Consider the following 16347-nt stretch of genomic DNA (forward strand, 5'->3'; position numbering starts at 1 on the left):
TTTGCAGATGATCTAGTTTTAACTCTGCAAGAGCCAGACACTAGTACGAAAAAAGTTTTAGAGATAATACAAGTTTTTGGTCGAGTGGCAGGTTTTAAGTTAAATAAACAAAAAACAAAGGTACTGGGAAAGAACTTAACGGTGGAAGAAAGAGAGAAGTTTCAGAGTGAAACTGGATTAATGGTAGCAAATAAGGTGAAATATCTAGGGGTCAATCTAACTACTAAGAATGTGAACTTATTTAAGGATAACTATGAGAAATGCTGGACAGAAATTAAGAAAGATTTGGAAATATGGTCAAATTTGAGACTTTCCTTGTTAGGCCGAATTGCTGTCATTAAGATGAATGTTTTGCCAAGAATGTTGTTTTTGTTTCAAACATTGCAGATTGCAGCATTATACAATGTTTGGATTCGGTATAAAGATCTGTTAGAAAATAAAACCCCTAGGTGGCTGTCACCAATGGAGGCTAAGGAAGTTAAAAAACTTAATATGGAATCTAAATGGCCAAAATATTGGGAAATTGTAGAACAAGAAGGTGGAAATGTGAAACTACAGAGTTATGAGAAATTGAAGTTTAAAGTAAGAGATTGGCTTCACTATTACCAGATAAATGAAGTTTTTAAACAGGACAGGAAAATCGGTTTCCAGGTGGAAAAGTCAAAGTTAGAAACAGAATTGTTAGAACCCAATACGAAGAATCTGTCTAGAATGTATAACTTGCTGCTGAAATGGAATACACAGGATGAAATGGTTAAATCAGCTATGATTAAATGGGCACAAGACATTGGTCATGACATTATGTTTGCTGACTGGGAACAGTTATGGACCACCGGTATAAAATTTACGGCATGTAATGCCTTAAGACAGAATATTATGAAAATGATTTATAGGTGGTACATGACCCCAGTCAAGCTTGCAAAAATTTATCATTTGCCCAACAACAAATGTTGGAAATGTAATGAAACTGAAGGCACTTTCTACCACCTTTGGTGGACGTGCCCAAGGATTAAAGTCTTCTGGGAAAAGATATATAATGAAATTAAGAAGGTACTTAAGTGTACATTCCATAAAAAACCAGAGGCTTTTCTCCTGGGCATGGTGGGCCAATTGGTGTCAAAGAAAGATAGGTTGTTCTTTATGTATGCTACAACAGCAGCAAGAGTGTTATTAGCAAAGTATTGGAAGACACAAGAACTACCCACACTGGAAGAGTGGCAGACGAAGGTGATCGACTATATGGGACTGGCAGAGATGACGAGCAGAATCCGTGACCAAGGGAAAGAGACGGTGGAGGAAGACTGGAAGAAATTTAAACTTTATCTTAAAAACTCTTGTAAGATTGTGGAGTGTTAAAATGTCATGGTTTAAGCAAAGCAGATTTGCAGCGATAAATGATTGGACAAGAAGAAAGAAAAAGGGTTAAAGAAAGGAGTTAATAGGTAAATTCAGACCAGGGGTTGCTGAAAAAATTTGAAATAGAGATGCAGAAAAGGGAGGCATGGGGAAGTCGCTGAAATTGGGTACATGGGAAAACTTATGGAATTATACATGTTTATATGTTTGTTTGTTAGTGTTTGTTTTTTGTATTGTTTTATATTATATGTTGAAAAACCAATAAAAAATTTAAAAAAAAACCTAACAGTTCTGTTTCCAATTTTGATTTTTCCACCTGGAAGCCAATTTTCTTGTCCAAATTGTATGCCTCCATTATTTGATAATAATGAAGCCAATCTTGCACTTTGTTTTTTAGTTTTTCAAAGCTCTGCAATTTTAATTTATCTCCCTCTTGTTTCAAAATTTCCCAATATTTCGGCCATTTGGCCTCCATATTGAGCTTTTTCTGAGCCTTCGCTTCCATCGGTGACAACCACCTTGGGGTTTTATTTTCAAGTAGGTCCTTATATCTTGTCCAGACATTAAACAGTGCTTTCCTGACAATATGGTTTTTAAACGCTTTATGTGCTTTGACCTTATCATACCACAAATATGCATGCCACCCAAATACCAGAATCCAGCTTGTAAATAAGGAACGTCAATCAACCTTAAACACATTTATAACAGGGCAGAAGCCCCACTCAATGCAATGGGGTTTATTTCTGACAAAGTGTAAAGAAGGTGAGGCTCTATTTGCAGAGGATATTTGAAGCTGATGCCTTGTTCAATTTCTTTTACATTTTCTTCCCATCTGAGGTCTCCAGAGCGAGGAGCTATCCTGCGCGACGTGGGTCAAGGGGTTCATTTTTAGTCCTCTATTAATCCAACGATGCATGCATTTTCACAGCTGCATAAGGTCTTGTGGGGAGAGGAAGGTTTCCTAGAATTGCGGAGTTGTGAGGGGTCCTGAGGGTCATCTAGTCCCACCCCTGCAGTGCAGGAAACATTTGCCCAACGTGGGGCTCAGACCCACAACCCTGGGATTAAGAGTCTGGTCCTCTGCCAAATCAGACATCTCGAAAGGAAAACAAGATTGAAGGTGAGGAAATTTATTAGGACTCCTAAAAGTGTGACTGTCTCTTTAAGAAGTAAGCTGCAGAGGGATTTCTGGGAAAAGGAAGGAAAATGCAAAGCAAGAGCAACCCATTTTTGTTTGGTTATTTCTGCTGATTTTGACTGGAATGAATCCTCTCAAAGGGCCCTTGGAAAACTGCCCAACCTGCTCTTGGCGGGTAAATGGTTTTTATGTCAGTCTCTCTGGTCTGGAGAGAAACTTCTGCTGGGCCTGAGAGGCAGATTTAGTTTCCTCAGGAGATACTGAAGTGGGTTTTATTTCCCCTCAGACAAAAGAAAGGGAGGAGGGTCTCTCCAGAGAACGAGGCTCCTGAGAACGTGTAGAGTTCGCCTCCTGAGTCAGCGTCAGAAAGAGACACACGTCCCCCTTCATAGTCCAGAGTCACCCGGATCCTCCTGGGCTCCTCACTCAGGGACAGAGGAGAGGAAATAGGGGAGGTGCAGGCCAAGTACTTCTCTCCCCTCTTCCCCACAGCCCAGACCCCTCTCTCAGGGAATAAGGGGAAGCTGCCCTTTCTCCTCACAGACTTCCTGGCAACTCCCACATCCCACCATCCCTTACTCCCCACATTGACTTCCCAGAAATGTCTGCCTGCTGTGAATCCCTCACGTCCCAACACATAAGGCCAGTCACTGAATCTCTCAGGATTATCAGGCAGGGCTTGAGGTTTCTCTCCCCTTCTCACGCTTTTCCGATCCTCCGACAGGATGAGCCTGGGATGGGCTGTGTCTGGATCCAGAGTGACATTTGCTGTTGGGGAGAAAATGAGGGAAAGAGAAGAATAGGCAGAGTCAGCTGAGAGACAGAAACGGACATCCTGATAAATAAATAAAAAACATCCAAAAAACCCCAGATTCCCTTTCAGATCAAGGGGATTTCTTTGCATCGCATGCTAGACTGAGACTCCTCCTTGCAGACTCTCATCAGAATAAATATCTTCCTTGATGGTTTTTAAATCAGTTCCCTTCACTTTCTTATATCCAATGTGCATTATTCCTGCCCTCCTCTCAACCCAGTCATTTTCTAAGAGGAAAAACCACCCAGGAACCCTTTTAATCAGCTTTTCCGTGTTATCTAAGGAGAAAGAGAGGAGAATTGGAGGAGGCAGGAGAGGATTGGCCTTTGGGGAGCTTTGGGTTGGGATATGAGGACCCCCTGTAATAATAATAATAATAATAATAATAATAATAATAATAATAATAATATATTTGCATACTGCCCTTCATCCATAGGTCTCAGGGTGGTTCACAGCATAAAAATACAACATAAAACCACATATAAGCCTCCCCTCACTTTCGCGGGGATCACGTTCTGGGCCTCGTGCCTACAAGTGAAAATTGTGTTAAATGGGGAGCCTGTTTATTCCTGCTCTCCATCGCTCTCACCCACTTGGCCTGTCTTTGCCTTCCCACCATCTTGGAAGTCTGGGGAAAATAAAAGGCAGGTGGCACAGCAATTTTACAAAGGACAACTTATTCCATGCTTCTCTTTTGGATGTAATATATAACATAAGACTAGTTCCATGGAGGGAAGAGGGAATAACTCAAAAAGTTACCAGTTAGGAGCTTAGAGAGTCATGGCAGGCAAGTGTGGGGTTGCCCTACATATGGACTTTCCTTAAGGGCAGAGGGGTGTTAACTCTTGCCCTCCCAGATTCCTCCTCCAAGATCTTGTAGCTGAGCCAGCGTCCTTTTAGCTTAACAGGCTACAATGCAGTAGCTAAAAATATATATATATTTTTACAAAACATCACCATAACATAGCCTCTGTTGTTTCCTTATTTCAAGCAAAAGATGAAATCATGCAAAGACGACAACTGTAGGCCTAAGTAGTGATGTTAATTATTCTCCAAAATATAATTCTTGAGAATGTAATATCACTAGGCCTAAGGAATTAAAACAACTAACGAGTTTAGCTGTGATTCCCGCATTGCAGAGGGTTGGACTAGATGATCTTTGGGTTCCTTTCAAACTCTGCTATTCCATGATTTCATGGGAAAATCAGAAATGGTAAACCATACTAGAAAATGGTGGGATACAATCATTCAAAATCCACAAATGAAATGGGGATCTGAACTGGATGGAAGAAGAAAGGTTTAACATCTGCCCCAAGTAAAATGGTCGGGAAAAGCTGTTGAAACTGGAATTTCCAAGTATGCTGACAAACCAACTTGCAGAGGAAGAATCGGCAGAGCTTTGCACTGTACTTCTAAGGGTCTCGTGCAATGGGAAGTTCTCCCTCATGGAATGGGGCTGATCTCTTAAGAACTGTGGGAACTCTGAGGAGATGGGGATGGCTGAAGCACGAGAAATGGCTGGTGAGGTTGAAACTCTGAGGAAGAGGTGGCTCAGGCCTTGGCTCTGCTGCTGGGAGACCAGCCTGGCAGGAGGTGGAGGGACTGGGTGCTTGCGGGTGCCCTTCTTAACACACTTCACGAGGGAGAAATCCAAGCAAATCTAGAGAAGCCCCAAAATAACATCCTCAGATTATGTGGAGGGATAACAAAATGCAAGGGAGATTCCTTATACATGAGAACTCAACAAGATGGACATTGGACTGACCCTGCAGGATCCTCCTTAAAGGCTTTTGTAAGATATCGTAAGGCTCTGAGGCTTTTTCCTACCACAAAGCAGTATATACATTTTATGAAAGAAAACACAATATATAAAATTAAACAAAAAACCAGGATAATTGTCTACAGGCAGGAATGGAACTCAGACTGGTGTGCAGGTTCTTCGCAGGGACACGCTTTGCCCCCAATCCAAGGCTTCAACCTCCCTCCCAGTTCATTCATGGGACAGACAAAGAACCCAAACACCACTAGAGGACTGGTACCCTGAGTGACGCCATTGATGGGGGTCCCAAAGTCTGCAGAACAGACTGCTCAACACCCATGAAATATCAGTCCCCATCTCTCCTGTGAAATTGTTCCACCCCTGGAAATTTACCTTTCTGAATCTGTTTTCTGTTTAACACAACATCTGAGGAAGCAAAAAGATATAAAGTGTAAGGGCAACACTTTCCCACCAGAAATAAATATCCATACAAAAGTAACACTTCATAACGTGGCATCCTTAAATTCAAGCACAATTATTAAATATTAATTAAATTGTACAAAAAATAATTAAAAACAAGAAAATCATAGGAAGAATCTATGAAAATAACTAAAGCTTTAAAACTCAGCAATCATAAAGCAAGCTTACAAATAAGAGAATAAAAATATTCAGCATGAATCCTGCTGGTCTCTGAACTTTGTCCCTAAATTGGGCTCTACATTGGAGGACTGGAGGGGAGGCAGAGCAATAGGAATCCCGTAAAAGGATGCAGAGGGGAGATGGAGGCAGCCTTAACATCTTCCCAAGTAAAGGGGGGGGGGAGAGAGAACAACTAAAAACAACATTGTGAAACGTAAGGAGAAGTGAAGTTTGATGAGGAAGGATTGGCAGAGCTCTCAGGCAAAAGAAAACCCTTCCTCACAAACCTTCTACAAATCTTTAAGGTTCTTAACAAGCATAATTGTGCCCTTTGGGGCTCATGTGCTCTTGCTTCCACTCTCAATGGGGGAACTCTCAGGAGATCTTGAAGGCTGAAGCCCTAGATATGGCAGCTGCAGGGGGACGTCTGAGGAGGAGACGGCTCAGGCCTTGGCTCCACGGCTGAGAAACAAGCCTGAGCAGGAGGCAGAGGGGGAACTGGGGGCTCCTTAATGCCCTTTGACTCCATTCAGAGCAGGAGAACCTCCAAAAGGACAAACTCAGATTGTGCAGACAGGCAACCACAAGGAAAAGGAGGTTTTGTATAGCTGTAAACAGATGCACATGGGAGGAAAAAATCCTGACTTTGCTCTACACTCTGGTTCAGGCTTTCTTTACAGGATCCAGCATCACAATATACATGGGCCATTCTGGGGGACAGGAAATGAAGGCTGGAGCACCAAGAAGGAAGGTATCCTGGGGTTACTCAATTCCATGCAATAAGAGCCTGGCATGTTCAGTTCTGAAGAAGTAACAGAATTCCCAGTGTGAAATCCTGGCAGCCAGTTTTCATTACCTTCCCATTGTCTCATTGTATTCTCCATAAGGCGATTTAGATCACAGGATTCCAAGATCCTGTTCCTCAGCTCTGGAAGGAAAGCCAGTGGCTTCTCTGGACTCTCTCTTTCTTCATACCTGATGAAAAGAAAAACAATGAATGGCCACATTGTGGCCCCATCTCCCTAATTCTTGCAGGTGATTTCAATTACATGAACAAAGTTGGAGTTCATTTCGCAACAGGTAATTTTCAGGATTCAGCTTCATCTCTTGACACCCACCTCCAAGCCCTGGTCAGTGGCTTCGTAAGGATGCTAAACAGCAAAAGGGACAAGATGTAACAGGACTTAAGAACCAAACCCCTGAGGTGGAATGCCTGCAATCCCTCCCTCCCTGAGTTTCTCCAGAGGATGTGAGTGATGTCCAAAACTGCCCAGTGGTCAAGGAGAACCACCTCCACCCTCCCTTCACCCCTTCTCTCACCCAGGAAGGGCACAACTCCATGCCCAATTGGACTCTCCCTCCAGAGGCAGGAAACAACTAGACTTTCACCCCCCACTCAATACCATCTTCAGCCTCTCATGCTGGAAACACTCCCAAGAAAAAGATCCCACCTATTCTAGACCAACAGACCTTCCCTCCCTAATTGCCTCAAAGGAGCTGAGTTACCAGAGTTGAGGGGCTTCTAGTTGGACATTGAAATATGTCCTAAGCTCTTCCCAAGCATCTTTGGGACTTTCTCTTCTAGATGTTTGAAATTACCAAAAAGTCCATGAACAGAAAGTGTGAGGTGCTGCAGCGAGTGAGTCCTCCAGTCTCCCCCCTGCAGCCATTGGAGGGCCATGTTTGAGGTTCCTGCATCTCTGCTTCAAAGAATGGAAATGAGCCAGATCCACTTACCTCTGCAAGGTCCTTCTCACATCCTAGAGGGGAAAAGAGAAGGGAATTCACTGCACACCACAGGCCACACTAGGAAGACCCCCTCAGACCCTGGGGCGGAGGAACAGCCTGGCCCTCTGACGTCAGTCTGCCTGACACATGCCAAGCTTTGGGATAGGAATGGCTGAATCAGCCAGTTTTCGTTTCTCACAACTTTTATTTTTCCAGTCTTAAAAACTTAATAGTTCTGATATCAAGTTCTCCACATTTCCACATCAGTTTGCCATTATTGTTTAAAATCCTTATGAAAATCCACCAGCATTTTAGGGAAATTTCACATTTGTGGGTTCAAGAGACGATTCACACCATCTCTAGTCTTAGATTATAATTTAGTAACTTTAATTTAGTTTGCATTGTGCAATTCAGATGTAAGTAAGCCTACAGGATAATCCTACCAGGGCACTGTCTTCAATAGAAGTCCCAAAATTACAAATTCTGTTTTCCATCTGGAAGTAAAAAAAGCACCTGCAGCATAAAATGCCTCCAAAGGGGTAATAAAACAGCTCAGTGTTTCTTTGAGCTCACCCACACTTCTGCTGTTCCTGTACCCAGAAAACACAAGTCCAAGTGGTTTTGCCTTTGCCCTGCCGCTTTCCCTCAGGAAAAACCTGCTCCTTAGTGCAACATCAAAGCAAACGTCAATCCAGAGAAAACCTGGCTGAGGTTTGCTCTAATTCAGCAGTAAAAAGAGGGTTTTCCTGGAGGAAAGGGCTGGGAGAAGCAGCAGTCTGGATGAGTCCCTCTGTCTTGCTCTTTGGTCACTGTGACTGATCACCATTTTGGACCGATCTGTATCCATGGGGAAGGAGATCAACCCAGAAATCATGGAGGGAACGGGAAGAGAAGCTTGGTCAAGAGACTGGCTCATGTCGGAAGGAGGCCTGAACGCATCCTAGACGAAGCCCCCACAGCTGAAAGGCATTCGGTGACAAAGTATCAGCAAAGAGCAGAAGATCAGCTCCCGTTCCATCAAGAACACAAGACGAATCTCTAGTCTGCATTCAGGTGAGTTCAGCATCCCAGGTCTCTTGGGTCTTCCTGTCCATTACAAACCTGACTAGAGGCTCCATCATCTCAGCCCCTGCACTCCTTGCATACATGAAAGGGGCAGCCTTTTCCTGGAGCCTTGGGCTGTTCCTGCCACCGTCTTACCTGCAGGAGTTCACTCGCTGGCTGCTGACTCTTCTCCTCCATCTTCTGGATGATCCTCTTAAGAGAGGAGAGTTTCCTGGAGAGTCTGGCCAGCTGCTGATCCCTTCTCCGTGCAATCTCCTTCTCCACCTCTTCCATGTGAGTCAGCAGACGTTTTTCTTGTTTTTCCAGGAACTGGCGCAATTCTCTTAATTTCGCCACGGCCTTCATGCTCTCCGTTTCTGTTAATTTCTGCAGGAAAAGAGGAGGTCTGAGTGTGGAAGGTGCTCAGCGCTCAAAACATCAGGAAGAGAATAGTGAGAATTCCACAGGGAGGACACTTCTGATTTTTCATAGACATGAAATCTCCAGTTACTAAAGAAGTAAACCTTTAATTTGAGGGGAGACCCTCTCCACTGAATTTTCTATTGACTTCTATTTCGCAGAGAGCTACAGCCCAGGTAATGTTCACAAAAATGTATTTATGAGGATAAAGTACGTATCAAAATATTTATACAAGAATGTAACCACCTTAGCATTTTATTCATTTTCATAATAATAAATAAACAAACAAACTGATATGGAAAAGGAGAATGGGGGGAAGTTGAAATGGGCAGATTTCCCCATCCCTCCTCAGTCCTGACTTGACTCTTCAAGTGCTTGTTCCCTCACTAGTAACAACAGAGACACTTACAAGGAGGTCTTTGCTTTCCTTGTCCAGGGCTGCTTGATAGGCCAGAATTTCCTCTCTCTCTTTCCTCAGAATCTCCAAGCGGTGGCAGATCTCTTCCTGAAAAGAAAAAGGGAAACTTAGGTTTTATTGAGACACACAGAGAGGAGGTGAATATTATACAGGCTTCTTGGGTCCAGTGGCCTTGCTATAACAGCGAAGTAGTTTACTAGAGGAAATAAAAGTACAACCTTTTTGGGTCCCTGGCTCCCTGGACCAACTACCTTCTTTCTGCGGTGTCCCTGTGGGGCTCAGGATCCCAGTTAGGTCCCCCCTTGCTTGCGGAGCTTGCAGCCCCACACCCTTTCTCAAACACCCTCCCCCTTGCGGAGTGCTCTCTCTGAGCTGCCCCCGCTGCCCCACAGGAGCCTGGGACTTGTCTGTCCATTCCCACCAGCAAGGGCCCCTCGCCAGTTTGCTTGCTCAGCTCCTGGCAGCCAACACCCCCTGGCCAGCCCCAGAGGCACCATTCGCCAGCGGAGCTTGTAGCCAGGGCTGCTGCAACAAACAGGAGGGAGGGAAGGAAAGAGGGACAGAGGCCAGTGTTGCCAGCAGCACCCCTGAGCATCATTCAAGGCACCCCAGGTGCCACAGCACACTGGTTGAAAAGCACGGCAGAACTGGGATGGGAATGTTTTCTAGTCTGGAGAAGAGCAAAGGCAGCCATGCTTGCTCATTGGACTTCTCTGAGGAAAGTTCTAGTCTGACTTCCCATCTTGAGGTCCCAGGGAGACGTGGGAAGAGGAGGAGGAGGAAGGGCTAGGGCAGGATCCAGAATGAGAATTTTATTTTTTATATACAGTATAACAGCACAGGTCCAATTCTGAGTTGTCATGGAAAAGTTACCTTTCCCCCTAGTCTTTGCAGATGCTACTCTGGAATCACTGAGTCCTTTACTATTTGGGATGGGAGGAGATCCTCAACCCCCCCAAACCTCAATGCACAGGCCCCACAGCACCCCCAGAATAAGCATGCTCCCCACCAGTAGGAGCTTCCACCCCACCACTCCTAAATCTGCTTCCAACAGTTACTTGGGGGGAGGATCCTGCACCATCTGGTCAATTCCTGGCTACCATTCCCCACCCCCACCCCCACCCCGTAGCTGATCCCTTGCTACTATCTGCTTTGCAGGGCATTGAGGAGGGATCCTGCTGGCCAAAGGAGACGTGCACTTAGTTGTGTATGTGCAATTTACATTTGCAGTGTTTTTCATATGTACAAAGCAACCTGCTGGGGGATGTGGATGAGGTTAACCCTTTCTCTTCCTACCATGGTACCAGTACAAATCTTTCAAGCTGCTGTGAGTATTTCAAGGGAAGATCCCTTTGTCCCCCGGGCAGAGAGAAAGACTTCAACTCCCTCCTCCCAGGAGCCCTCAGGCTTCCTCTTGGCTGCTTTTTACATAATAAACTGTTAGAGGCGGTTTTTCTTCTGGTGGTAGACGACAGAACCACGAGACCAGTGTAAAACACTCAAGCAAAGGTTTTATTACAGCTATACAAAAACAACAAACACAAAGCATGTGGGTGTTCTCTGTCTGCAGGCAAATTCAAACTGCAACTTCTCCTTTTATACTCATCACCAGCTGTACCTCTTCAGCCTAGAAAACCACACCCAGAACTCACAGAAAAAGTTCTTAAAGTTACAATCATCTTTTCTGTTTCTTTGCAGACTCCTAACATAAACAACCACCAATTCATGCCATGCCTACTTTGGACCTGAGAATTAAAAATAAAATTTCCCAAGAAGAATCCACAGCCATTTCTCCCCCTCAAGATCCAGGGATCTCCTACCTTGTATTCCTCAAAAGCCTCCTTCAGAGGAATCACCTTGTGATTTTCATGTTCCTTTGATTTGTCACACACCAGGCAGATGGGGGCTTCGTGGACTTTGCAGAAGAGCTTCAGGGGCTCCTGGTGCTTCTCGCAGACTCCTCCTTTCCCTCCTTCCTCCTTTCCCTCCTGAAGGCTGAGATTCTGGGCTATTTCTGCCACGTTAGCCAGTTGCCTGTTGGAGACGAGGCTCCTTCTCTGGACTCTTTCTCTGCAGTGAGGGCAGAAAGCCTCTGCCTCCGATTCCCCCCAGCACTGGATCAAGCAGGATCGGCAGAAGTTGTGCCCACACTCTGGGATGGTCACTGGATCCTTGAAGTAATCCAGGCAGATGGAGCAAGTGGCTTCGTCACGGAGACGCTGGATGTGACCCCCTGCAGCAGCCATGGCTCCCTCAGGCAAAAGTCCCAGTTAAGTTTCGTTTTCTCAGTTCTCAGAAACTCAGTAACCACGTGATCTTTTTCTTTTTCTTTTTTTAATGTCCCCAGGTCTTTGCATTTGCTGAATGTTTTCTCAAGTAGCAGCTAATGCTCCTTGATTGCTTCCCATGCTTTTGATTACACACAAACACAGACGTCCCTGTAAATTGTGGTATTCATAACATTTTAATTCGTAGCCTTCCTTGGCATTTTTGAATTGGAGAACATCTGCTGCTGCCCTGAATGGAGGCGAGTTCTGATTTAGCAAGCGGGACTTGATTCCGTGAAGAAAACTCCTTAATTGCACGTTTATTTAAAACCATAACAAGTGGACCCTTGTAGTGAAAAGCCATTTATCCAGCCAGTTGGAGCAATAATGTCTCCAGAAACAGGAACGATATTTCATAGAAGAGGGGCAGCCACTCTCAAGGCCCTGCTCAGAGTCACTGTGCAAAAGGGCTTCTGAGATCTTGGGGATGTGCAGGAGAGACACTCCCACAGATCTCGTGGTGTATAAGGCATAAGCCCCTCTCTCAAGTCACCTGGTCTTGGGGGATATGGGACCTTGAACTTGGCCCAGGAGCTGACTTGTAGCCTGTGGGAAATTCGCTAGCAGGGTGATCAGCACTGGCAGTCGTTTGCCCCCACAAGCATGTCGACTTTCTGCGCCGTCTTCTGCACAAACCATTCCACTAGGGAAACTAGGATGCGGCTGAGGGACTTTGGCTTAGGGCAGCATTGAATTCCTCCCTGTGTTTCAGATGCCGTCTCAGGGGACAGCCACCAGGCCCCTTGAGACAGGTGGGGCTTCTCCAAACAACTCCCAGTCAGAGACAAACATGGACGCAGCACTGAAATACGACGGGGGCATGATTTTGCTGGGTAAGGCTTTAATTTTTAAATGTTTGCTGGGTAAAACTCCTGCAGGAAAGGGAGGCATTGGGTCTTCCATTGGTCTTCCAGAGGATTTTGGCGGATTCTTCAGGGTGAGGGAATGTCCTAACTGCATATCAGACACCCAGAACACCTCCCTCTGTGCACTGTTTCTGTCAACTTGGCACTTGAATGGGATGGACATTGTTGTGTATTGAGTCAAAGGATTTTATATCTGTATTATTATTGTCTGTATTTGCATTAGGGTAAAGTAACTGCCTTTTGGTTCCAGAGGGTACAGCTACTATTGGTTCATTTAAGCTGCTGTATTTGGATCCTCTGTCTTATTGGTTTCCTCCAAAAGGCAGGACTGTGATTGCCTGATATTGTTCCCTCCAAAATGTATCCTTTCTAGCTAGTTCCCTGTCCCTATAAATGTAGCTCTCCCCTCCTCAGTTCTCAGTCTTGTTTGCTTAAATAAAGAAGTGTTACTACAGAACTGTCTCCAGCATATTATGTCAAGGGAGCTGAAATCACAAACCCCACGTCACAACAGACATCCTGTTTTCCTGGGACTCTGAAGAGCCTTCCTTGTGTGGCGGAACGTTCTCCCCCTCTCCTCTCCCCAAATCTGTTCTGGGGTTTCCCCCTGACCTTCCCTAGCAGATCTGGGTGTGAGGGAAGGGGGCAAAGGCTCCTTGTGCCCAGGGCAGTCTTAAGCATATGCAATGCCGGGGTGCAAAGATCCACTCAGTGCACACACACCTCCAGGTTGCCCCGAGTTGTCCACCTTTTTTTAGGGGGGGACCCCAAAGTAAGTTGTTGAGCTTGTTTAGGGAGCTTGTCTTTGATCAGGAAACCCAAACTCACGCTGCAGAGCCGCCCGCAGCAGAAGGGCCCAGCGGGCGGGCTCTTCTCAGACTCGGGCTCTCGGGACACGGACTCTCAGCCAGGCACCTATGGTTAAGATGGCCCTGATTGTGCTAGTCCTTGCTTCCTCCTGAGAGACTGGAACTGGTAAGTGGACATCTCGCTTAGCGGCAATCCTGGGGTGTTCCCTTGAGCAGGGCGAATGTAACAACAAGTTTAGGATCAGAGTGCACCTGAGCACGTGCAGAGCGCATATGCCCCATCACTGAGCAACTTCCCAGCCCCGTTTAATTTGTCTCAGCCATTTCTATACAGCTTGATTGCCATTGTCTCTAAGCAGTGCGCAAAGGATTCCATACAATGAAAAAGAGTGGAAAATATCAAATAAGCCTGATGGATGATGATGATGTCTTCAGCAGGTTCAACAGGGAGAAGGGCCAGTCTGACTGCAACCTGGAAGGGAGTTCCATAAAATTGGGCCCACAATGGAGTGCTTTATATCCCACCTTTACGCCAAGGAGCTCCAGGTTCTGCCCTTTCTCTTATAATCCCCAGAACAACCACCCTGTGAGGTGGGCTAGGCAGAGCCCGTGACTAGCTCAAGGTCACCACTGAGGTTCATGCCTGAGTGGGGATTTGAACCCTGGCCTCCCAGGTCCTGGTCCCACACTCTAACTCTAACCACTACACCACACTGCCTCTCAGTAGCTGCTTAGGGATGGGACTGGGGGCTGTGATTTTACACGGCTTGGAATTATGAAATTGGGAGTGGGAGCGTGTGTGGGGTCTTGGGCCTCCATCTTTAAATTGTGTTTTCCGGGACTGCAGAACCTGAGTGGGGGATGTTTGGCTGTTTCAGGGCCCAGCGAGCGCCAAGGAGAAGGAGGGGCCTTTTGGCAAGGAGGAGGCACCCCTGACACGGCCAGGCCAGAGGACGATGTCGCCTTCTAAATCTGGCCCATGGACGGTCTGGGAATCAACGTGTTTTTACATGAGTAGAATGTGTCCTTTTATTTAAAATGCATCTCTGGATTATTTGTGGGGCGTAGGAATTCGTTCACACCCCCCAAAAAAAATATAGTCCAGCCCCCCACAAGGTCTGAGGGACAGTGGACTGGCCCCCTGCTGAAAAAGTTTGCTGACCCCTGCTTTAAAGATTCAGGACTGACATGAGAAAGGACTTCTTCACACGCTGCATCCTTAAACAGTGGGATTTGCTGCCACAAAAGATAACTGGCCACAAATTTGGCTGGCCTTAGGACAAGTTCATGGAGGATAACTCTGTTTTCCACCTTTCCTCGGGGGGGGGGGGCGGGAGATGCCTCTGAATGCCCATTGCTGAGAATCACAAGTGGGGAGGGTGTTGTCGGCCCCCGGAAGAAGAGGATGTTGGACTCCGTGGGCCTTTGGCCTGTTCCAGCAGAGCTCTTTTTCCATACTTATAACCCAAAGTTAGAGAGACTCCCTTCAGGAATCTGTGGCGGGAGTAGACAGTGATAATCTGGATCCCCTGATAACTGTCATTGTTCAGTGTGGATCACTTTAGTTTCCTGATAATGCAGAAGTCCACCCCCAGAAATTATTTGTGGAACAAACAGCCCTTATGGGGTATCTGTATAGAGTCCTTAAGTGGGTTCCTTATTGGTAGGAGAAAATAACAGAGGCCAACCAGAGAATATTGAGAAAAGCAGCTATCTTTATTAAACTGTTGCAACAGGGTTCTCCTCTCACATGCAGGAGGACCCAGAACAAAGTGTGCTTGCCCTTATATAGACATTTTTAATTCCCTGCCCTGGAGCTCAAGACCATCCCTCCATACATCATGCATACATCACAGAAGGGGTGTAACCCAAGACCACCCCCCACAAACATCATGCCTTCATCACAGAAAAGGTGGTCTACAACAGAAATGTTGTTGTTTTTCCTGTCTGCCAGGTTATCTGATCATGCCTTATCTGATTGCCTTTCCTGGTAGTCTGCCCATTCCTTTGAGATGGTGATTACCCAGTTCCTGAGACAATGGGATGGTTCCCTCCCCCCCCCCCCCCGCCCCTTGCAGAGAAAACATTTGGTCAGTTTGGGAGTCAAAATGGTTTCAGAACGGTCCTCCCGTGCTGCTCCAGACATGTGGTCCACACATCCATGTACGTGCCTGGTTGGTACATTTATGAACATTTATTATATTTATAAGACCTTAAATTTTTTATTACACTGCAATCACAGCAGACAATGGAGAGACACTCCATTGTCTCTCAAGACAGACAGATGCTGACAACAACATTCATAGGTTCTTAATTTGTTGGCCCACATTTGGCCTATTACAGCCTCCAGGCAACCAGATCAACTCATTACACGCATTGTATTATATATTTTTATTATCTAGTTTGTTCAACAAAATTTAAATACCACTTAATTGAAAGAAAGAAAAAATCTCCAGGCAGTTTACATAAAATATCCATAAGAGGGAAGCGAAAAAACCAACAGACTTAAAAGAATAATAATATTATCTATAGAATAAGAGAGCAAGAAGAACATACATTCATAAAGAAGATTGGAAAATGTTTATTGAGTATATGGAAAATAGTTGTGTATGGCTGGAAACGCTGGCAGCATTAAGATAAATCCAACAGAGTACAGTAAATGATTCTTTATGGATGTAATAGTGGAAAATTGATTTGAATGATTATTGTAAAATATGCAGGGATGTAAGATGTGTAAAACAAACAATCGAAAGAGAAGAAAGGAAGTCATTGGATATTTCCAAGTTTGGAAAATGTTTATTTGAAATTGTAAAACAGAAAAGATTATAATAAGAATTATTATAAAAAATGAAATCTAAGAAGAAGAATATCAAAACAGATAAACAGGATTGCTGTTGTTTTAAACGGAACCAAAAAGGCATAGTAAAATTACATTTCTGATTAAGGTTGCCTAAACAAAAACTAGGATGCGATGCAGGTGGCACTGTGGTCTAAACCACAGAGCCTAGGGCTTGCCGATCAGAAGGTTG

At 45.1% G+C, this 16347-nt stretch overlaps 1 protein-coding gene across 1 annotated transcript; it reads right to left on the reverse strand.

Moving 5' to 3' along the window:
- Positions 1–2470: 2470 nt before the first annotated feature.
- On the reverse strand, positions 2471–11606 carry LOC128409303 (zinc finger protein RFP-like). The gene is made up of 7 exons (XM_053379655.1): positions 11137–11606; positions 9308–9403; positions 8635–8865; positions 7444–7466; positions 6563–6681; positions 5461–5493; positions 2471–3262 (listed from the first exon to the last, which is right to left on the reverse strand). The coding sequence occupies exons 1-7, from the start codon at positions 11560–11562 to the stop codon at positions 2745–2747; spliced, it is 1446 nt and encodes a 481-aa protein (XP_053235630.1). The 5' UTR covers positions 11563–11606; the 3' UTR covers positions 2471–2744.
- Between the last annotated feature and the right edge of the window lie 4741 nt (positions 11607–16347).

Source organism: Podarcis raffonei, chromosome 2 (genome assembly GCF_027172205.1).
Source record: "Podarcis raffonei isolate rPodRaf1 chromosome 2, rPodRaf1.pri, whole genome shotgun sequence".
Taxonomy (NCBI): Eukaryota; Metazoa; Chordata; class Lepidosauria; order Squamata; family Lacertidae; genus Podarcis; species Podarcis raffonei.

What these genes read in the sequence shown, in the direction of transcription:
- LOC128409303 (XM_053379655.1), bottom strand. Translation starts at nt 11,562, where the DNA reads ATGGCTGCTGCAGGGGGTCACATCCAGCGTCTCCGTGACGAAGCCACT. An exon ending in AGGCTTTTGAGGAATACAAG is followed by an intron (nt 9,404 to 11,136) that starts GTAGGAGATCCC and finishes TTTTCTTTTCAG; the next exon opens with GAAGAGATCTGCCACCGCTT. An exon ending in AGGAAAGCAAAGACCTCCTT is followed by an intron (nt 8,866 to 9,307) that starts GTAAGTGTCTCT and finishes CTTTTCCTGCAG; the next exon opens with AAATTAACAGAAACGGAGAG.